The following is a 23754-nucleotide window of genomic DNA, read 5'->3' on the forward strand; positions in this document are numbered from 1 at the left end:
AGGTATTAAATAAGAGAAAAAAAGTAAAATGTTGGGTAGAGTGGCAATATGTCATTACTGCAGAATGGCCATAAATAGTACAGTGTCTTGCCACACACTGTCATATGACCCGTTTTTCACAAATGATGCGTTTCCCTCAAAAACACGGCATCGCGCATACAAAATGGCAGCAGCTCGCGTCAGGAGAACGAAGATGGGGTATATGGAGCTGAGGAGTGAGATGAAAAACTCACCCTCCTCATGAAACTTGAGCTGCCATATACAGAAGATGGAATCCAGCCGAAAGGAAGCAGTATGAGGCCGTAAAGCGTAAACCGTGAGGCGATGGAGCTCAGCTTTGAACAGCCATCTTGCGCAGCGCGTATGCCAAGCCCCCATATACAAGATTTTAAGTAGCTCAATTTTACTTGTGCCTCCCTCAAACCCTTATCATGCATACACCAGGTCGTTCTGTTCTTGTGTATGTTCTGGGGATAGTCTTTTCTCCCACCAATTGTTAATGTTTCATGATGTGGGTGATTGGAAATTTCTGCTCTATTAACATTTTGTATAAGCAGCACCCTTATAGATCCCCTGTGTTTGTATATGCTTTAGGATGGGCGTTATTGTCAAGTCTGATGGTGTGATTCCCAGTGAATGTTTTATACAGTGCAACATTTGCTGGTTTCTCCTCCATTGTTTGTAATGAATGGAATTCATTAAAATGCTCTGTTAACGTTTTGTATTCGCCCCTATGTTTAAATCATTGAGGTTATGTAGTCCTTTACTTTTTCAAAGCTCCTATTTTAGTTTTGTTATGTCAATCTGTATGCTTTAGTTTTGCTAAATCAGGACTCCAGTACATAGTGTGCTGTTTACTCCTGGACGTTTTTAGGCTCGATCTTATGCATGGTTTTATGCTTCTATAATGATATTCTCTACAGTTTTTCATTTATTGATTTGTATATATATTTGATTCAAGGCCCCTTGTAAATCAGGTCTGTGCCTGGTCGATACCCTCCCGTAGCTGTCTACCGGCTCATGTTGGTATTAAGTATTTCAGTTGTGATAATTGATATGCAATTTCGCTATGTGTTAGTCTCAAGCCTCCTAATTCCATTGAGGCATGACATTATGACATTTTACATTTGTCTAGTCTGACCCCAAACAAAGGCTAATTTTCAATTTTTCATGGCTATCCGATTTGTGGCAAGTAGTTTTAATGTTATCACCATAATATAGTTGATTATGGGTGATGCATTCATTTTATTTTTTGATGCTGCCCCGAAATAAAAAAAATAATTTTTGATCATTTGTCCATGTCTTTCTTACTTGGCTACTAGTGGGTCTAGGTTGTCTTTACATAATATTTTCCATACACCTGTTCATTAGTATGGACAGGTATTTCAATCTGTGTCATCAATTAAAATGATGCTGCCCCTAAGGAGCTTTTAGTTGTGCATGCAGTCAGTGGTAGGGTTTCACATTTATCCCTATTGATCCTGTATCCCAAAAATTCAGAAAAAGTGGAGATAACTGAGATCAGTGCCAGAATGGATATCCTAGGGTTTTTCACAGTCATTATTAGATCATCTGTGTGTAGTAGTATGTTTTGTTCCCCAACTGCAGCTGTTACTCTACATATATCATTTGATTGTCTGACCGCTGCAGCCAGTTGTTTCAGTGCTATTAAGGAACATAGTTGGGAAAGATGGAACCCCTATTTCGTACCTCTGGATATTTGAACGGGTGAAAAAGGCCCTCCCCTCCCCCCACACCTTGCGAGTACCCCTTGGCTTGGTGGACAGCTGTCATACTTTTCATATAAAAACAGTGCTTGGGCTTGTTTTCTCCATTAGGTCAAAATAATTGTCCCATACCGCATAATCAAATGTGTTCTCTACATCTAACAACACGCCCACTACATCATCATTGGCTTCATGCACTTACCAAATTAAATGAGAGAGGGTTTGTAAGTTGGCCTTGGAGGATCGACTATACGAATTCAAACTGGGACAAGTGGGTCAGTCTGGTTGCTATAACTTTTACCTGTGTTTTTATATCTCCATTTATAAATGCAATTGATCTGTAAGTACTGGGTAAGACAGGATCTTTATTAGGTTTTAGTTTTCTTGTTATTATAAATCTATTAAATCTGTGGGCTCTGGTACATTGTCTCAGGTTTCTTTTTATACTTTCTGCAATGGCGGGGGACTATTTCGTTTTGATAATCTTATAAAATACAGTAGGTAGTCTGTCCTCCCCAGTCACCTTCCCAATTGCCATTTCATTTATGACCTTACCAATTTCTTCCTCTCATTAATTTCATCAGGAACGGTTACAGGCGATCACCTGTGTCTTGGCATTTAGATTATATAGAGCGTACTATAGAATTTTTCAAGTGTATTTGTAATGTCTATTGGATTAGTTCTCAAACTGCCTCTATTTTCTTTTATGCCAGGGTGTGTTTCCAATTGGTTTAAATGTAGCGCTAAAAGTTGACCTGCCTTTTCCCCTGGTCTTGTAGGCCGATATAAACTGCTGTGTCTGTTGTTCCAGTCGGGTTTGTAATTTATGTGCTTTGCTTTTGATGAGGTCCTAGTCTCTCATAACACCACCCCCCTGACCTATGCTTTACCTGTTGCCCACAGAGTTTGTGCTGAGGAGACTTGATCCCCAAGTTTTGTAGATAAGTCTCTAGAAAGGAGCTTAGTTGTTTGTTTGTTTTGTTCAGTCGCCATTGTCGTGTAATTGGCCTGGTCAGTCTTGCATTCAGTTGTAATCTTGTTATTTCACAGTCTGATAGGGATAATCCAAGTATATGTTATTCTTTACAGACGTCTTCTCAATATTATGTCTTTACGTTTTCATAGGTCAGTGGGTAATGATCTATCTAACAAGGGGTCCATAGCTACATTCCGGTCTCTGCCAGTAATTGTTGGATTTTGGCATGGATAAATGGCTTCTTGAGATGCTTGCTTAGAATTCCGCCTTACTGCTGGTAGTTGTATATATTGATCCTAGCATAAGCAATTCCAATGAAATTAAAACTGTTCTTAATTATCATAAAGCACTACTCTCCATTTTAAAGCCGCATCTAAATCCTCTGTCAGGCACACTTAAGGTAGATTTCAGTGAATAAGCTCGATGAGTACTTCATGGCGAAGATAATTAACATTCACCTTGATACCAAAAAGACACATCTGTGTCCGTCTCCTTGCTCATCTCCCAAATGATCCTCTTTCAAACAGTTCTAGTTTGCAGATTATTTTTTCTTAGCATCCTTGCCCACAAAATGCTGTAACTAAATCACTCATGGTACTTTCCTGTCACCACAAATAAACCGGTCACATTTTCTGGTGCTTAAAAAACCTCTTTGCAAACAGCAGCTTTAAGTTAATCATTCCTGTGAAGAATAGTTGAAAATATTGTTCTACCCTCTCACATCTGCTTTTACTCTATTAAATTCCCTTCCCTTCGGCTTCAGACCAACATTCAGCCCTGAAACAGTCATCCCCCGCTACTAGATGATGCTTTACGTGTGATTGATGGTGGTGAAGCTAGTCAGCCGCTACTTCTCCAATTTTATGTATTGTCCATAGTATAATGTGGGGGGCTTTTCTTTATTGTGACTAGTTAAATGGGTATTGATTGTCTGGTTCAGAATGGCTCCTGTACTACCTTTCAGACTGCTCTCAATTTGTTCAGATGGAGACTTCGAGGATAACTGACAAACTCTATGTGGAGAGACCCCGGGTTCAAAGTTGTCCTCTCTTCATTTAAACATATGCGTGAAGTCACTACGGTTCTTGGTACTAAATGTGAATAAGACATAATTCCTACAGGACTGCACAGAGGTGTCGACACCCAAGTTTCAATCCTTCAGTTAAAACCACATTTTACCTAACAGAACATTTTATGGGCTCACTAATGTTTGAATGCAGCACGACGTACCTGCCCCTTCAAGGGGCCATTTGGTGAATACAGAACCAGACATCATCAGAGGTATTCTGTAACCCTTTTTGTCAGTGATTGTTGAGGATGTGAGATAGGGTAATTAGACAAGCGTTTTACTTTTCACTAGATGGTCATATTAAAAGGGAATTTTAGCCTACCGAAGAATGTTCCTTTCTGTTATGTCATTGTTGACTAGACGACCATTTTAACAGTAACACCTACACAGAAAGGTCAACATTTTTATTCCACAGTCATATTTCAGATCTGTAGTACAAACACTTAATTTTTTCACCCTACTTACAGTAATGGCTATCAAAAATCTTCTCTTGCTTTTGTCAAATCCATCCTTCACGCTGTTGCAAATCAAGTCTGGGGATCAGAAACGTCTGTTCACATTACTCGTATCCTATTAAAACTGCATTTGCTATCCTTTTGAAGCACGCATCACATTCAAAATCTACTGCATCACACACAATCCATTACCTATGTAACAACCCACCTATATGACAGAACAAGCATTGGCATAGCCAATAGGTCTCGCCTTTGGGACCTTATAAGTGTTTAGCCATGCAACAGTTGCATAACTAAACACTATAAGGTCCCAAAAGCGAGACCTATAGGGTATGCCAAGCGGCCGTGCAAAAGTTAAAAGTGATCGCGATCAAACATCAAAGCGGCCGCGCGGCCGCTAAAGTGAAAGTAATCGCGGTAAAAGTGGCGCGCGCGCCCCCGCGCACATGCACTGTAGCTCTAGGCTGGCCTGATAGCACTTTTTGGAGCCCTCTCAATAAGTCTCGCCAGACCAGCGCAAGCGCTGAGTCAGGCGAGACCTAAAAACTTACTATAGCTAGCATCTCAAAAATACTTCCTGTACATCCTACAGACAAAAAAATTGAAACATTATACTCAAGCCTTTTTCACACTCGGTCATTTAACCAAACGGAGTACATTTTCACAAAACACACTTTTCTTTTCCCACTTCAGCACCTTATTGATTTTTGTTTAATGCTATATTCCATAACTCCTCGCTTCTCATGTATAGTTCTGAATCCTCTATCATTTTACATAACAATGTTAAATTCTGAAGTTTTCTCTACATGGATCTTTTGCCCTCTTGATTAGGTTCTTGTTTTATAAGTGCCCACATAAATAAACAAATTAATAGTTATTGATGCATAGTGACGTAACGAAAATAGTTCAAGCAAGTATGTACCAGAAGTTGTAAAACTGTCTCTCAGAATTTTCATCATTTTTATTTTAGGAGGTGTACCGCATTCCAAAAAAGAGCCAAGCGGAAAAGGAAAACACAGGTATTGAAATAATTATAATACAAATTAAACATAATAGTTGAAATATCTTGTGTTTTGAGGTTTCATGTAATGAAGGATAATGGACACCTGTAACTGAATTATAAAATAGTGGTTCATTTTCAAAGATTTGAAGTTCTTGAGATCGGTTAGAGTGTCTTTGAACCCAAGCATTCTTTGACATATGTTCTCCAGCAAGCATGCCTGCACAAAGCAAATCCAGAGAGAACCAGCCGATTTTGTATGAAAACAGTCCAGTTTCATGTGGGAACTGCCGGAGAGAGGTGGCAACCATGGTGAATGGCTCAAAGTTGTTTCAAAGGTTTACTAAATCATTGTGACTATGATGCACTGTAAACGTAGAAGCAGTTAGCACTATTTTTAATTTTAGTATTAAAAAAAAGTATACATTAGTTCAGAACCTTTTTCAGAGAGTGTAGGAAGCTAGCTCTGTATATACTATACCAAAGTGAGTTATAGTGTGCACTGAGTCCAGTGGAACCCCAAAGGTAGGCAGAGGTAAAGTTAGATAACACCTCACTCTCTATTTGTGGTAGTCTGGTCGAGCAGTAAGGCAGTATCGGAGGACAGTGTTAAGCGTTTGTCGTACACACTCAGACCAATGATTTTTGTATGAAAATATTCTTTTAGTTATTTTATTTTCTAATACAAGCAAGCCTGGCACAGCTAAGCAATAACTACTTTACAGTAGTAATGCAGTTTGTAAAAAGTTTGAATTGTAATTGTATATGCACTTTGTTTTGACTTGCAGTATGGTTGCAGAGAAATGCAATACTTTGTAAATACAGTACATAGACTTGAATAGGCTTTTCAGTAAAATACCAGGTAAGTTACTTTTTAGATTACTTTTCTTACTCAGAGTAGTACACCTGGATACTACTCAGGGACATTTCCTGTAAACAGTTAAGTAAAATCGTTTTGGTTAAATAGTAACATTTTAAAGAATTTCTTTAGGTTTTCAAACTCCACACTTTTCCAAGAAAAACAGTCAATGTTATCCTATGGAGGAAAATAGTGTTCTCGGTTTTGAGGTACGTATTTGGTAGTGGGAGTTGAGGTTCTCGGGGTCGACTCATGGGTCCCCCCGGGTCAAGGATGCTCTCTTGTTAAACCCTCAGTGGCACTAGGGCGGCTGGGTGCAGAGTGCTGAGACCCAATGTTATCCACTAGGGGATAGGGGGCCTCCGGGTAGTGGCTGCTGGTGAGCAGGCCACAAGGTTGTGAGAGCCAAGCTCCTGGTGTTTGGCTCAGTGCAAAGGGAGATCCGGTTTAGCACACAAAGTGCACCCGCAACGGTTGGGGGCGGCTGGGGGCAGGGTGCTGTTTAGTCATCGGGTGCCCTGTTTTCAATGGGGATTTTAATTTTTGTTTTTTAGCTGCAGCTTGGCCCTGGAATACTTCTGGGCGTAACCAACAGCTAGGCAGGTAAGTTGGAGGGCTTGGGGGCGTAGGTGCACCTCGGGTTCTTTTCTGCAGGGCGGCTGGATGCAGGGGTGTCTTTTGAGGTTGGATTTCACCTTACCGTGCCACTTGCGGTTGAGGCGACGTCGGGGAGTCCTGCAGGGGTAACCCACAGTGGACTCGGACTCTGTAGCGCTGGGGGACATCACTGAGACAGGTGGGCCACTCGAACTTGGGCCTAGTCGACTGGTGCAGTGGTGGTTCCAGGCGTCTTTTTAAACAAAAAATTCCTCAGCAGGCTCTGAATCTTTAGTTGGTGTTTCTTCATAACAGAGCTGCTGTTCACAGGAGATCTGGTCTTTGTTGAAGGCAGTCAGTCCTCCCAGGGGTTCTGGAGGTCGCTGGCTGCAGGACAAGTAGATTTTTGGTGCAGGATCTCTGGAAACGGCAGACAGACCGGTAGGGCTGGGCCCAAGTCAATTGTTCTCTGCAGTCTCTCCTGCTGGGTGTCTTCTTTTGTCCTTTTATAGGTGAAGCCTAGCGCAGCGCGTAAGCGCTGCTTAGGAGATGACCTCTTGGAATCGGTCTGTACTTTTTCTAAAACTCGTGCATGTACTGCACTGTTTCCAATGAGCACTCGTGCATGTACGGCATCCACCTTGCGGGAGGGAACAGCGGCGCCATCTGTTTCCAATTATCGCGCCCACGCTTGTTTAAATTTGCCAGTCTCAAGGTCGCGTTAATTGGAAACTGATGGCGGTCGCGTTTACTTTTGCAGCCGCGTCTTTCTTTTAACTTTGATGCTTATTCTTAGAAATCGGTCCCAATGAGGCAACTGCTCTCACGGTATTTTAGGCACCGTCAGTGTAAAGGTTTCTGTGAAACAGCCTTAAATAAAAGTATTTGTTGAATAGTAAAATTGTTAAGGTTTTATTTAACCCCTTCAGCGCTGCGCGGATTCCCCTGCGGTGCTGAAGGGTTCGAGCGCGGGCGGGGCCATGACGGAACGGTTCCGTCATGAGCACAGCTCAACCGATGCTCATGACGGAATCGTTCCGTCATGAGCATGGAAGGGGTTAAGTAGAGAATAAACTTTACCAGAGAGTACCACTCCATCTAGAGTCCTGTCTGTTGAGTGCGCTACGTAGCACCTTACTACAGATTGCTATGGTGCCATATCATGTTCCTTCCCGTAGTCGGGGCACTGTTACAGTGCAAAGATTAATTGTTTGTGTTTTATCTACATAGACAATTTATGATCATCTGTTTTTGCTGCCACCAAAGAGCAGTGAGTGCTAAAAAAAAAAGAAGTGTCGCAAACGAGCACAACCTTTCAAGTGGAGTTCGGGGCTAAATGAACTCTGTCGGCCGGGAAGGGATTTAAAATTGTATGTGTAGCTCGTGAAAGGACAGTTTTACTCTTGGAGACCTTTAACCTTGACAGCAGGAAGTTTATGTCTGAAACAATAAAAAGGATGACTCCGACAACTCATTCCGCTCTGTTAGGAGTTACATCTTTCAGGTACTGATTAATCAGAAGGTGCTGCCACTTTGGTAATCCTGCATAGAGAGCTGCCAACTGGGGAACCAGGATCGAGTCTCTGCTCCGCATCCTGTGTTTGTGGGCAGATCACTTAATCTCCCCGTGCCTTAAAAAAAAAAAAACCACAGGAGTGTTCTTGTGTAATGGAACTGGTGATCATGTAAAGCGCCCCAATACATTCGGGCAGAGTTCGCGCTATATAAAACTGCCACCCCCTCCCCCCCAAAGCCTGACATTTGCAAGGGTTTGCGTTCTATGAATACCTGTATATACTTATATACGTATGTTCTCTAGCTCTTCATATGTCACACTCCGTGCGTCTCTGGGTGAGAGCTCTGCTTATTCCTGCTCAGACGCTGTCTTTTTATCTATGTATCTGCTTCTCACACTACGGTAGTAATCTATCCCCCACCCTCTTTGTAAGTAATGATAAATAGAACTTGTGTTTTTAAAACGGAGCTTCAGGCTGCACTTGTCATTTGTAGCTGATGTCAAAACAGCTGTTACCAAGGCCCGATTGAAGGCACTCAACATTTAAACCTCTGAAGGATGGAAGGCCAAGTTGGCCCTGCTGGATTCAAACTCCTCATGTTAGAAGCGTACATTAACTCACTGAGCCACCTTGCCAGCTTGATCTAAATTGCTATGTCAGGAAGTAATGGGCATTTTAATGGTCTTACTGATCTGTAAAGTAAAATTTAAGGAGTGGACCTGCATGGAGACAAGAGGGGGCACAATATTTACCCCAACGAGAAGGAGCTGGTGCTTTATTTTTAATAAGGCGTTTGGGTATGGACATTACTGGTACCAGCTGTCAGATTGCCACCCTCTGTGGCATCACATCATGTACCACTTCTAAAGCATACAGAGGGGCACTCCTCACTGGAGGTGATGACCCGCCCCTTCAGCTCTTCACAGGGAGGGCGCCGCCACAAAAATAAAAGGATCACAGGGGTAAAAAGGTTAGCACTTTCCCACAAATCCGAACTGTATGTGATTACCAATGTCTCTTTGGTTGACATTGGATAGTTGAGTTTTGAAGAAATCTGTTTAACACATCTGCACTCCATTCTGCAACACAGAAAACTTGAGCTGGAGGTTGCATAGCAGAAGTGCTGCCCTAAATCAATGGTGCTCCCACTCCACTGAACGGGGTTCCCCCATTCTAGTTGGATTCAGAGGAAGCCTGTTGCTTCCTGGCTCCGCCAGTGTAAACCTCTGTCTTTGTGGCCCACCTGCCAAGAAGCCGCCGACTCAGAGACTGTCGTCCCACCTGAATACGGCCAGGGCGACCATGACTGATCTCCCATGCCCATCATAAGTGGAATGGCACACATGGGCAGGGAAAATGGAGAATGGCTCCAATGTACAGGGAGAAAACTCCTTACGGATTGGTTATGTTTTGTTCAGAAAAAAGCAAACTCCTTCTTTCGGAGTTTGTTTTGTCAGAACAAAAAGGTTTGCCGAGCAGGCACCGCAAACATGGCCCCGGCTTGCCCATTCTTGCCCACAATTGCACAACACACCACATAAATCCAATCCACGCCACAAAATTCCACATCATGCCACAAAATTCAACAGCGCACGACATAACACTCCACCGCCCAAATTACCAATCCACATAATTTTATTATATTACACACAAGGTCACTCCACATATTTCCAGTACACTCAATACCACACAATTACTGTCAACATATTTCCACTGCATACTATGCCACATAATTCCACTACACACCATACATTTCTACACCACACAATTGCCCAACTAATAATTCCTATCCAACCCACATAATTCCATTACACACCACATACATAACATATAGGTAAACAAATTGTCATTTATAGTGCCAATAGCTCTAACTCAAGCAAATGCAAAACCTATTGCATTTCTAATGCTTGTTTAATAGGGTGGGTCAGTTGTACATATTGCCTTCCTGGTTATATATGAGGTAACACAAATGCTTATAACACTGTACCCCTACAATGTCTAAGTCCATTCTTAAACTTTGTAACTGCAGTGCTGCCATTAGCAGTATATGGTGCTGGGAGGTTGTCATTAGGAACTCCTCAGCACCATAATGGCTAAACTGAAAACTGAGAAGTTTGGTATCAAACGTCTGAGCACATTAAACCCACACTGATGCCAGTGTGAGATTTAATGAAAAATGCACACAGAGGGCATCTTAGAGATGCCCCCTGAAAAACGACCAGCCTCTGGTGGGTTCCCTGACTGGTACACACCAGCCTGCCACAACAAGACATGTTTCTGGACCCCTAGGGTGGGAGCCTTCGCTCCCTGAGTCCAGAAACAAAGCCTTTCTTGGATGTAGGTGTTCACAACTCCCCCAGGCCAGGAAGAGCCGTCTGTGGCAGGGGAGCTTCAAAGGCCTGGCAGCCTTTGTAATGCAACCCCAGCCTCTCCTGCTATTAGGAGCAGGCCCCCCTCCTGTCTCCACACCTTTTCAGCGGGAAGGCTGGCGGGAAAAACTAGCCAGCCCAGAAGGTGTGCCCACCTCTGCCAACTCCACCCCTCAAGTGGGGGGAGGCGAGGTGAAGCCCACTCTTCAGTGCCAGCCATCTTGCAGATGGCAGTGTCAGAAAGTGCCATCTTTTTTGCATGGTATGCCCCCACTTTTTCTGAATTGCTGAATGTACTTTGATTGAGTGTGCCCTGGGCTCCTGCCAATCAGGTGCCCAGGGCCTATGTTCCTTCCCTAAAAACCTCAAACTCAAATTGGCAAACCCTGGCCACATGACAGCCCCAGGTAAATGGTACCCAGGGCCTTGTGACCAGGGAAGGCCTCTAAGGGCTGCAGCACTCATTGTGCCACCCTTAGAGGCCCTGTACCCTAACACATACACACTGCCCTTGCAGGCTGAGTGTCTGGGTACAAGACAAAACAAAGAGTCGACATGGCACACCCTGTGTGCCATGCCCACCACCTACACTGCCCGGGCATATATCAACCACCCCTCTAGCTGGGTGCCCTATGCCAGTGGTGTGGGCACAGGAGCATGAGCCCTGTGCCCCTACAGTACCCAGGTCCATTCCTGGGCCCTGTAAGTGCAGTGCTACCATTTAAGAGTACATGGTGCTGAGAGGTCGTCAAACACGAACTCCACAGCACCATAATGGCAACACTGAAGACTGAGAAGTTTGGTATCAAACTTCTCAGCATATTAAACCCGCACTGATGCCAGGATGGGATTTAATGTACCAAGCACTGCAGAGGGCATCTTAGAGATGCCCCCTGAAACCTAACCTACAATCCACGTCTGGTCTGAGATTTCCCGACACCAAAAGGCACCCGGCTACCTGCGGCCCCCTGTGCCCAACTCCTGGGTACCTACCTATCCTCCAACTACCCAACTTACCTCTCGAAGTGGTGGTGGCGCCTTAAGAATCTTTGTCCCCGAACTTGCAGCCTTTGTTCAGCCAGGAGCTTTCCCATTAAAATCCACTGAGCGCCCGAAGGCTCAAAAGCACCCTGCACCCTGTCGCCCGAGTGGCCCTGGCAGTGTAACCTCTACACCTATCTACTTCCCCATTTGCCCTGAGCAAGTGACCAGGAGCCCAGCTCCCACAGCCGCATGGCCTGCTTGTCAGCAGAAACACGAGGGAACCTTGTTACGATTCCCAATTAAGCTGCACAACCTATTAGAATGAATCCAATGCATTGAATGCATAATCAACTCTATTTAATCTTCCTCCATTTTAATCAGGTATAAATATCCTTTGTTTCTCTTTCGTTTTCGTCATTCCATTATACTCATTCACTTTTCTTTAGCTGTTCATTAAAAGCAGGAACATCAATGTTTCCACATGTCACTCTTTATTCAAATCACCCAATGCATTTCGGGAACAATCCCTTCTTCGGGGGTTTCTAAGATGCAAAAAATAATTATCAGTGCCATAATGATGCTTGTGCTTTCAATAGACAGGAAACACCGAATTTCAAAATCGTTAAAGCTGTACTCAAACTTATTAGGAAACTATTTTTTTTTAACAATATTGATAACTCGTGTGTTAAAACCAGCAATATTCACACTTAATGAATCACATCGCATATCTCCACTAATACTGAGCGATTTCTCACAGCTCTAATCCCTGGGGGCTTGTCTATGATATTGAGTAGTACACTGCGCACTTACCGTGACACATGCTGCTGAGATCACTTAAATGGATCTCCTGTTTCAAAACCTAAAATGCCTCGCGATAAAGCACCCATGCGTTATTCCCTTTCCTCTTGATCATGAAGACTGCAAAAGCCTAAAAGCGGCAAAAGACTCACTTTTAACGCACTAACTGCAACCTGTGCATATATAACTAGACCTGAAATCTAGATTACACACTTGCAACTGTCTAATGTGAATATCCAAGGCCCTCCTGCCTCCCATAGGATAACATTGGGCCTAACTCACTCTGCACCCGGCTGCCCCAGTGCCGCTGAGGGTGTAACAACTGTACTTACCTGACCCTGGGAGACCCCTGAGTCTGTGCCCAGAACCTTAACTCTGCCAGTCGAGTACTTACCCAAAAGCCGATAACCCAATTTTCCTCCATAGGGTAATATTGACTGGTTTCTTCCGAAATTTCTTCTAAGTGTGGAGTTTCTAAAACTCTAAATATGCACCTAAAATCAATCGAGTAACGAAAACGAAAATACTCACCTGCTATTTGGAGAGATCCCAGTAATGGATGTTGGTGCCCAGCACTGACCCTAAAAAATATTCGCAACCATACTTATCATTAACCCAATTTTCTTCCATAGGAAATCATTGACTGTTTTTCTGTGAAATTTCTTCTAAGTGTCGATTTTTGCAAACTACAAATATTCTTTAAAAATCGTGCCAACTGTGAAAACTTAATTACTTACCTGTTTTAGATAGAGGTCCCATTACTGAGTCTAGGAGCCCAGTACTGGATACAAAAGTAACGAGAACCTACTATACCTGCAACTTGAATTGTCTCCCATAGGGAATCATTGACTGTTTTTCTATGAAATTTCTTTTAAGTGTCAAATTTTAAAATAGCAAAATATTGCCTAAAAATCACAGCAGTAACTAAGTCGACTTTTATCACTTGTTTCTAAGAACTGTCCCAGGATTGAATCTAGGATCCAGTCCTGGAGTTACAAAAGTAATCCTGAAAGTAATCTATTGCAAATAACTTAAAACTTCCATTGAGCTCAATGCATTATTATGTTTGAATTTGTGTTGCCTATTGCAACAACCTGTAACCAGTATTTGTGAGAAAGTGGCTCTGTATACACTGTTCCCTAATAGGTACAGGGTGTACAGAGTCCACAGTCCCCCAGGGGCTGATAGAGGTTAAAGTTAGGTATGACCTTACTCTCTAAAGTGGTAGCTTGGTCGAGCAGTAAGGCAGTACCAGAGGACAGTGTAAAGCATTTGTTGTACACACTCAGTCAGCAAATGATCTCACACACTCAATAACTGAACTCTAGGCCAATGGTTTATATATATATAATATATGCTTGTTTTATTTTTAGAACCACAAAGGGAATAAAAATATACTTTCTCAGAATTAGAGGTTGAATATAAATACTTTTGCAATAAGCAATGGATTTTTGTAAATAGTCACAGTTGGTTGCAATAAACAATCCTATTTCCTAAACATAACAATGCATTGAGCTCAATGGTAAATTCAGGTTATTTGTAATAAATTACTTTTCAGATTACTTTTGGAATTCCAGGTCTGGCTCCTAGATCCAGCCCTGGGACAATATTCAGAATCAAGTGGTGAAAGTCGACTTAATTACTGTACTGATTTTTAAATAATATTTAGCTATTTCAAAAGTTGACACTTAGAAAATATTTCAAAGAAAACATTCAATGGATCTCTATGGCAAGAAATTCAAGTTGCAGATAGAGTACTTTATCGTTACTTTTGTAATCCAGGTCTGAGTACCTAGACTCAGCACTGGGGTCTTTATCAGAAACAGGTAAGTAATTACGTTTGCAGAAATTGTACGGTTTTAAAAGAATATTTCAAGATTGCAGAAATCAACACTGAGAAGAAATTTCACAGAAAAGCAGTCAATGGTTTCCTGTGGAAGAAAAAGGAGTTAAAGGTAAGTGTAGTTGTGGGTACTTTTCAGAGTCCGTGCTGGGCACCAAGATCCAGCACTGGGAGCTCACCTAAGAGCAGGTGAGTAAATTCGTTTTTGGTACTCGGCTGATTTTTGGTGAATATTTTGAGTTTTGAAAAGTTCACACTTAGAAGAATTTCCAAGAAAAAGCCAGCCAATGTTACCCTATGAGGAAAATGAAGATCGCGGTTTAAGGGTAAGTTCTCGACTGACAGAGTTGAAGTTCTGGGCATAGACTCAGGGGTCTCCCAGTGTCAGGTAGGTACAGTCAGTTCACCCTCAGCGGTTTCAGGACGGCCGGGTGCAGAGAGAGTTAGGCCCAATGTTAGCCTATGAGGAATAGGAGGGCCTGGTTTGGTGGCTGCTGATTAGCAGGCCACGCGGCTGTGGGAGCTGGGCTCCTGGTCACTCACTCAGGGCAAGTGGGGAAGTAGGCTAGTGTAGAGATTGCACTGCCAGGGCCACTCGGGCGGCTGGGTGCAGGGTGCTTTTGAGCCCTCAAGCGCTCAATGGAAATCAATGGGAATGTTCCGGTTTGGAAAAAGGCTGCAAGCTCGGGGACGAGGATGCTTCAGGTGCCACCACCACTTCGATAGGTAAGTTGGGTAGTTGTAGGTTAGGTGGGTACCCCGGGATTGGGCACAGGGGGCCGCAGGGCGCCGGGTGCAGGGGTGCCTTTTGACGTCGGAAATCTTACCCTCTTGTTGATCGCGGTTGGGGTGGCACTCTGTTCTGAGGCTGCAGGCTTCTTCCGGAATGTCGAGGGGGGTCCTTGAGTGCCGGACTCGGGGTCACAGTCGCCGTGGGGTCATCCTCTGGGTCTTTGTCCACTCCGGCACTGGCCAGGCTTGGCTGGTGCAGAGTGTGCTGGGTTCGCGGTTCTGGGCTGCTGCCAGGGATTAGAAGTAGGTTTCTGAGTAGAGCCTCTACTCATGGGAGTCCCAGGGGCTTAGAGCCAAAAGGTAGCCAGGTCCTCCGGGGTTTGGTGAGGTTGCTGGCCACGAGAGATGCCGCGCTGGTGCAGGTCCGGGAGTCGACAGGCCGGTAGGGCTGGGGCCAAAGCAATTGGTGTCTTCTTCCCTTTTTAGCAGCTGCAGGGCAGGTCTTTGTTCTTCTTGCTCTTCTTGTAGTTTTTCGAATCTGGAATCTGGGGAAGGAAGGTTCAGGGTGCCCCTAAATACTAGTTTTAGGGGCGTTATAGGTAGGTGAAGGCCAGGGACCAATGGGTCCTTGTCCTGGGGTGGGTACACCCCCTATCCTGCCTCTCTCCTGTGGGAGGGGGGCAGTAGCCTAATCCTGATAGGGTAGGGCCTCCCATCTCCAAGATGGCGAGAGCCCGGAGATGTGTTTCACCTCGCCTCCCCCACCTGAGGGGTGGGGTGGGCAGGCTGGCACATCCCCTGTCCTTGTATGTGGTTTCCGGCCAAGCTTCCCGCCAGAGTGGGGGGTTGCAGTGGCCTGGGGAAACTCCAAATGGCGGCATGCCTTTGAAGCTTCCCTTTTGCTCATCCTGGGGGAGGAGATTTCTCACCTCACCCAGGATGTGCATTGTTGCAGGCCCGGGAGAGCAGGGGCTCTCCCACCCAGGGGTCCAGCAAAGTGTCTGCTGTGTGGCAGCCTCAGAGCAGACGTGGAGTGTAGGTCAGCTGTAAGGGGGCATCTCTAAGATGCCCTCTGGGGTGCTTAGTACATTAAATCCCACACTGGCATCAGTGTGGGTTTAATGTGCTGAGAGGTTTGATACCAATCTTCCCAGTCTTCAGTGTTGCCATTATGGTGCTGTGGAGCTCGTGTTTGACGAGCTCTCAGCACCATGTACTCTTAAATGGCAGCACTGCACTTACAGTGCCCAGGAATGGACCCGGGTACTGTAGGGGCACAGGGCTCCTGCTCCTGTGCCCACACCATAGGCGTAAGGCACCCAGCTAGAGGGGTGACTGATATATGCCTTGGCAGTGTAGGTGATGGGCATGGCACACAGAGATGTGTGCCATGTCGACTCTTTTTGTCCTGCACCCAGACACTCAGCCTGCAAAGGCAGTGTGTGTGTGTAAGGGTACAGGGCCTCTAAGGGTGGCACAACGAGTGCTGCAGCCCCTAGAGGCCTTCCCTGGCCTCAAGGCCCTGGGTACCTAGGGTACCATTTACCAGGGGCTGACATGTGGCTAGGGTTTGCCAATTTGGAGTTTGTGTGTTTTAAGGAAGGAACATAGGCCCTGGGCACCTGATTGGCAGGAGTCCAGGGTACACTTAATCAAAGTACATTCAGCAATTTAGCAAAAAGTGGGGGCATACCATGTAAGAAAGATGGCACTTTCTCACAGTATTTACAAAAGTCAATTGCATATTGCAAAAGTATTTACCTAAAGCATCTCATTCTGAGAAAGTATATTTTAATACCTATTGTTGGTTCTAAAATAAAACAAACCTATATTTTTTATGTAAACCATTGGCCTAGAGTTCAGGTATTGAGTGTGTGAGACCCATTTCCTGGCTGAGTGTGTGCAACAAATGCTTTACACTGTCCTCTGATACTGCCTTACTGCTCGACCAAGGTACCACTTTAGAAAGTAAGGTTATATCTAACTTTAGCCTCTGCCAAACTTCTGTGGACTCTGTACACACTGTACCTATTTGGGAACAGTATATACAGAGCCACTTTCTCACAGGCAGGCACTCTCCAATCAGGATTAGAGATTGTGCTCGCACCCTCACATGGAGTGATCACACCAAGGGTGTAGTCACCCTAATGTCAGTAGCCCATTGGCTACTGACCCCGAGAACTCTAAAGCTCCCTAAATACAGTATTTAGGGGACAGCCCTGAACCAAGAGCACAAATGCCTGCAACCCAAGTAGAAAATGAACGAAAGAAGATGCCCAGCAGAGGAGACTGCAGAGAACAACTGACTTGGCCCCAGTCCTACCAGCCTGTCTGCAGTTTCCAGAGATCCTGCGCCAAAAATAGTCACATTGCCTCATGTCCCTTCACCTACGGGCACCACATTTCCAAAATCAACAAACATTTGCAATACAATAGGTCTCGCATTTACGCAAGTTTGAGCTATTGACATTGTGAATGACAATGCCTTTTATTTTTGTCTTTGTTTTTAAAACATAAATAAAAGGCATTGTCATTTACAATGCTAATAGCTTAAACTCGCGTACATGCGAGACCTATTGCATTTTAAGTGCTTGTTGATTTTGGAAATGTGGTGACCATAGCTGAAGGGACCTGAGGCGATGTGACCTTCGGTATTCCCCACATCTTGCAGTAAGCAATGGTTGTCTACAGCGGAGCAGATGTAGTTGCTCCGGGGCCTAAAGGTCTATGGGCCCCTCCGCAACTTAAATATGGTTGTATTTTACTACCCATCTGTGAGAAAGTGCCATCTTTCTTGCATGGTATGCCCCCACTTTTTGCTAAATTGTTGAATGTACTTCGATTGAGTGTACCCTGGGTTCCTGCCAATCAGGTGCCCAGGGCCTATGTTCCTTCCTTTAACCACACAAACTCCAAATTGGCACACCCTAGCCACATGTCAGCCCCTAGTAAATGGTACCCTAGGTACCCAGGGCCTTGTGGCCAGGGAAGGCCTCTAAGGGCTGCAGCACTCATTGTGCCACCCTCAGAGGCCCTGTACCCTTACACACACACACTGCCCTTGCAGGCTGAGTGTCTGGGTGCAGGACAAAACAAAGAGTCGACATGGCACACATCACTGTGTACCATGCCCATCACCTACACTGCCAAGGCATATGTCAGCCACCCCTCTAGCTAGGTGTATTACGCCTATGGTGTGGGCACAGGAGCAGGAGCCCTGTGCCCCTACAGTACCCGGGTCCATTCCTGGGCACTGTAAGTGCAGTGCTGTCATTTAAGAGTACATGGTGCTGAGAGCTTGTCAAACACGAGCTCCACAGCACCATATTGGCAACACTGAAGCCTGGGAAGTTTGGTATCAAACTTCTCAGCACATTGAACCCACACTGATGCCAGTGTAGGATTTAATGTACTAAGCACCCCAGAGGGCATCTTAAAGATGCCCCCTTACAGCTAACTTACAATCCGCGTCTGCTCTGAGGCTGCCCAGGCTGCCACACAGCAGACACGTTGCTGGACCCCTGGGTGGGAGAGCCCCTGCTCTCCTGGGCCTGCAACAATGCACATCCTGGGTGAGGTGAGAAATCTCCTCCCCCAGGATGAGCAAAGGGAAGCTTCAAAGGCAGGCCGCCATTTGGAGTTTCCCCAGGCCACTGCAACCCCCCACTCTGGCGGGAAGCTTGGCCGGAAACCCCATACAAGGACAGGGGATGTGCCAGCCTGCCCACCCCACCCCTCAGGTGGGGGAGGCGAGGTGAAGCACATCTCCGGGCTCTCGCCATCTTGAAGATGGGAGGCCCTACCCTATCAGGATTAGGCTACTGCCCCCCTCCCACAGGAGAGAGGCAGGATAGGGGGTGTACCCGCCCCAGGACAAGGACCCATTGGTCCCTGGCCTTCACCTACCTGTAACGCCCCTAAATCTAGTATTTAGGGGCCCCCTGAACCTTCCTTCCTTAGATTCCAGATAGAAAATTACAAGAAGAGCAAGAAGAACAAAGACCTGCCCTGCAGCTGCTAAAAAGAGAAGACACCAACTGCTTAGGCCCCAGCCCTACCGGACTGTCGACTCTCGAACCTGCACCAGCGCGGCATCTCTCGTGGCCAGCAACCTCACCAACCCCGGAGGACTTGGCTACCTTTTGGCTCTAAGCCCCTGGGACTCCCATGAGTAGAGGCTCTACTCAAGAAACCTATTTTTAACCCCTGGCAGCAGCCCGGAACCGCGGACCCAACACACTCTGCACCAGCCAAGCCTGGCCAGTGCCGGAGTGGACAGAGACCCCGAGGACGACCCCACGGCGACTGTGACCCCGAGTCCGGCACCCAAGGTCCCCCCTCGACATCCCGGAGGAAGCCTGCAGCCTCAGAACCAAGTGCCACCCCAACCGCGATCAACCAGAGGGTAAGATTCCCGACGTCAAAAGGCACCCCTGCACCCGGCGCCCTGCGGCCCCCTGTGCCCAATCCCGGGGTACCCACCTAACCTACAACTACCCAACTTACCTCTCGAAGTGGTGGTGGCACCTGAAACATCCTCGTCCCCGAGCCTGCAGCCTTTTTCCAAACCGGAACATTCCTATTGAGTTCCATTGAGCGCCCGAAGGCTCAAAAGCACCCTGCACCCTGCCGCCCGAGTGGCCCTGGTAGTGCCCTCTCTACACTAACCTATTTCCCCACTTGCCCTGAGTAAGTGACCAGGAGCCCAGCTCCCACAGCCGCGTGGCTTGCCAGACAGCAGCCACCAACCAAGGCCCCCCTATCCCTCATAGGATAACATTGGGCCTAACTCTCTCTGCACCCGGCCGTCCTGAAACCGCTGAGGGTGAACCAACTGTACCTACCTAACACTGGGGGACCCCTGAGTCCATGCCCGGAATTTCAACTCTGCCAGTCGAGTACTTACCCTTAAACCGCTAACTTCATTTTCCTCATAGGGTAACATTGACTGGCTTTTTCTTCAAAAATCTTCTAAGTGTGAACTTTTCAAAACTGCAAAAATTCACCAAAAATCAGCCAAGTGACAAAAACGAATTTACTCACCTGCTCCTAGGTGAGCTCCCAGTGCTGGATCTTGGTGCCCAGCCCTGACCCTGAAAAGTGTTCACAACTATACTTACCTCTAACTCATTTTTCTCCCATAGGAAACCATTGTCTGCTTTTCTGTGAAATTTCTTCTAAGTGTCTATTTTTGCAAATTTGAAATATTTTTTTAAAATCGTACCATTTCTGCAAACGAAATTACTTACCTGCTCTTGATAAGGACCCCAGTCCTGGGTCTAGGTACCCAGTCCTGGATTACTAAAGTAACGATAAAGTACTCTACCTGCAATTTGAATTTCTTGCCATAGAGATCCATTGAATGTTTTCTTTGAAATATTTTCTAAGTGCTAACTTTTGAAATAGCTAAATATTATTTAAAAATCATTACAGTTATTAAGTCGACTTTCATCACTTGATTCTGAATACTGACCCAAGGCTGGTTCTAGGAGCCAGACCTGGAATTCCAAAAGTAATCTGAAAAGTAATTTATTACAAATAACCTGAATTTACCATTGAGCTCAATGCATTGTTATGTTTAGGAAATAGGATTGTTTATTGCAACCGACTGTGACTGTTTACACAAATTTATTGCTCAAGACAAAAGTATTTATATTCAACCTCTCATTCTGAGAAAGTATATTTTTACCCCCTTTGTGGTTCTAAAAATAAAACAAGCATATATTATATATATATAAACCATTGGCCTAGAGTTCAGTTATTGAGTGTGTGAAACCATTTGCTGACTGAGTGTGTACAATAAATGCTTTACACTGTCCTCTGGTACTGCCTTACTGCTCGACCAAGCTACCACTTTTGAGAGTAAGGTCATACCTAACTTTGACCTCTATCAGCCTCTGGGGGACTGTGGACTCTGTACACCCTGTACCTATTAGGGAACAGTATATACAGAGCCACTTTCTCACACCATCTGGTACTGGGGGAGCATTTCCTCTCTTCCATCAGGGCCCACGGTGCACTTGTTATGCCACTGAACCAGATGCTATGTCAGGCAGTCCATTGCCGTCCATGCTGGAGCCTGGCTATGTGCCACGCCGGCGAAATGTGATGTGAAAGGTGGTGATAACACTTGCGTGGCGCGAGCCCCAGGAGATTTATGACAATTATTCCCTTTATGAAAGCAAAGGTGCCCCGATGTTGGGAAAGGTCTCCGACTGCAATCCATACGTCAATTTCCAAGTCACTTTCCAATTATCTGGGTCACACTTTCAATGTCAGAGTGCACTTTTCATGAGACGCCTTTGATTGCTTGGACACCAAACTTTTTCTGTTCATTTCTCGTTTGATTCGATTGATATTCATTCTTCCGTCCAACCTTCCATTATCTGCACCGCTTAATTCATTTCTGCAGCCAGGCTCCCGCGAAGCTCTGAAGGGATGATTCATATATCTAAAGTTCCAAATAAAATTCAGATTTTGCTCTGTACAAATCCAATGATTGTGTCCAATCAGCAAGCAGCACTATATTTGCACTATTTGATGTTGTAAGTCTCGGTATTTCATTTGAAGCTCCCCATAAAGCGCCTGTTTTCGGTACGTATTCTGTCCACATTTCTGTGTCTGTCTTTACTGCAGCACTGGTAGCTTTAATGGAGACCCTCGACAGGGGGCAGTTTTATTGCTTCTTGATGCTTTACCCTCAAGCATCGACTGCAAAACTATGTACTACTACTACCGAAGGTGGTAACAGAAACAGCATACTTTAGGAGCGAGTCCACAGCCGTTACTTAAGAGATGTGCAGTGAAAGAGATGAGATACACAAAAAAACAAAGCAATGCTCGAATATAACAAGCTCTCCAAACAGTGCTTGTTTGTTACCGCCCTGTCTCCTTTTGGGACGGCCCGTCCGGACTGGATCTCACGACTTGTTTATATAACACACGTCATAAAGATAAGAAATTGCTTCACGATAGCCGTGAAGCAGGCGATCCTGTCCGGATGGGCCGTCTGAAAAGGAGAAAGGGCAGCGGCTACAAAACCCCATGTTCGAGGCATATGAGCTGCAGATTACACACTTGGGCATAGATCGCCATCTGGTGTTGGGCCCGGATGTTTGCAGTTTGTTTTTCCTCTTGGAAAGTCTTTGGAAGTCACGAGTTCGGTGACTCCTCCCTTGGATCGTATTGCGCATGGGCTTCGGCTCCATCCTCAGATTGTTTTTTTCCGCCATCGGGCTCGGATGTAATCTTCGCACTCCGGTTCCGAACAGCTTCCAGTTCGACGATCGACGCGCAATCCTCACCCCAATTTGCGGTATTGTTTTCAATCGCCATCTCCCCACTCGACGCACCTCTCATCGGCAAGACCTTCGGTTCCAGTCGTCGACTGCAGCCTTCGGGCCTACCGAAGCTCCGGTCCTGGCTAATGGAAAGGACTCCATTTAAAAAGTGTCCTCTGTGGGTCAAAAATCCCCCACACCGATCTCCATGAGGTGTGCAACCTCTGCCTCTCCCCTGAACACGAGGTTCGAGACTGTCCGGCGTGTAAATCCTTCCGGTCCAAGAAAACGTTTCGGGACCGAAGAGCCAGAAGAACCATGGCACACACTTCGACGGCGATCCCGGACGACATCTTCGGGGAAGGCGTTGACGCTCCAGAAGAACACCACACCGACTCGTCAGCGCCTCAGAAGCCGACGATTCAGATGCGGAGGACATGGGTCGTGGACACTACCCCCCCCCCACCCTCGCCGGCACCAAAAAAGGCTTGATTACGCCTTCGCCTAATCAAGACCGAAAACACTGCTTCCCACACCGCACCTTCGGGCCGGTAAAGAAGCCAATTAAGCCTTCAGGCGGCTCGGGCTCGAGCCAGCACACCGTCGGATAAACACCCTTCGGCACCGAAAAAGAAACCGGCCTCCTTCTCGACACCGAGCCCCACACCGAAACACTCTGGGTCGAGACCCAGCTCCTCGGCACCGACCCCATCCTCAGTACCGACAAAAGACCACCGGCACCGACATTTCGAAGCCGAAATCCATCTCGGCGCCGACGAAACAAACGGAGTTTCCCAAGCATGGTTCCAAACAACGAACCAGCACCGACAAGCCTAAAATATCAACGGCCCGACGCCTTCGGCGCCGACGAATCAACCAACCTCTCCAGAACTATTTACACCGGATCCCTTACATAAAACATTAACTATGGATCCCAAAACTGGACATTTAAGGCTCTCTATCCAAAAGAGACAATTAGACAAACCTGCTCCGCCTCCAAAAAGGAAGGACTCTGCTACCTCCCCTTTCAGACTACCTTCCACCACCTCCACCACCTCCACCTCATCATTCCCCCACTCCATTCCCGGATGATGATGATCAAGGGGATCCATACGACGATATAGGGGATGTACCCCAAGATATACCTACAGGGGACCCTACTCCCACAGGATCCCCAGACCCATGAGACGATTATAATATTCCTGATGTCCCTAACGTCCCACAAGACGATCTTTACCCTTCCAGACCTTCTCCACCAGAAGACTCCTTGGGGTTCAATCGTTTATTGCAAAGGGCGGCACACTACCACGGGGTAGATTTACATACCGACCCAGTGGAGGAGGATTTCCTCCAAGACACATTTGACACCACACATAGGACCACCTCCATATTGCCTATGCTAAAAGGTGTTATAAAACATGCGCCGGAGGTCTTTAAGGACCCAGTCAGGGCCAGGGTCATTAACCCGCGCATTGAGAAAAAATATAAAGCCGCCCCAACAGACCCCTCCTACATCAGAGGGCCAGCTCCACTAGATTCTTTGGTGGT

The 23754-nt window shown here is 45.8% G+C and overlaps 1 protein-coding gene across 3 annotated transcripts in view; it reads left to right on the forward strand.

Moving 5' to 3' along the window:
• The window catches only part of SETD2 (SET domain containing 2, histone lysine methyltransferase), a 1034666-nt gene that overhangs the window by 620236 nt on the left and 390676 nt on the right, over positions 1–23754 (forward strand). For all 3 annotated transcript variants that reach the window (XM_085628742.1, XM_085628741.1, XM_085628740.1), the window contains one exon: positions 5198–5246. In XM_085628742.1, coding sequence (XP_085484868.1) covers positions 5198–5246 — 49 coding nt within the window. The remainder of the gene's footprint in view (positions 1–5197; positions 5247–23754) is intronic.

This window comes from Triturus cristatus, chromosome 10 (assembly GCF_964204655.1).
Source record: "Triturus cristatus chromosome 10, aTriCri1.1, whole genome shotgun sequence".
Lineage (NCBI taxonomy): Eukaryota > Metazoa > Chordata > Amphibia > Caudata > Salamandridae > Triturus > Triturus cristatus.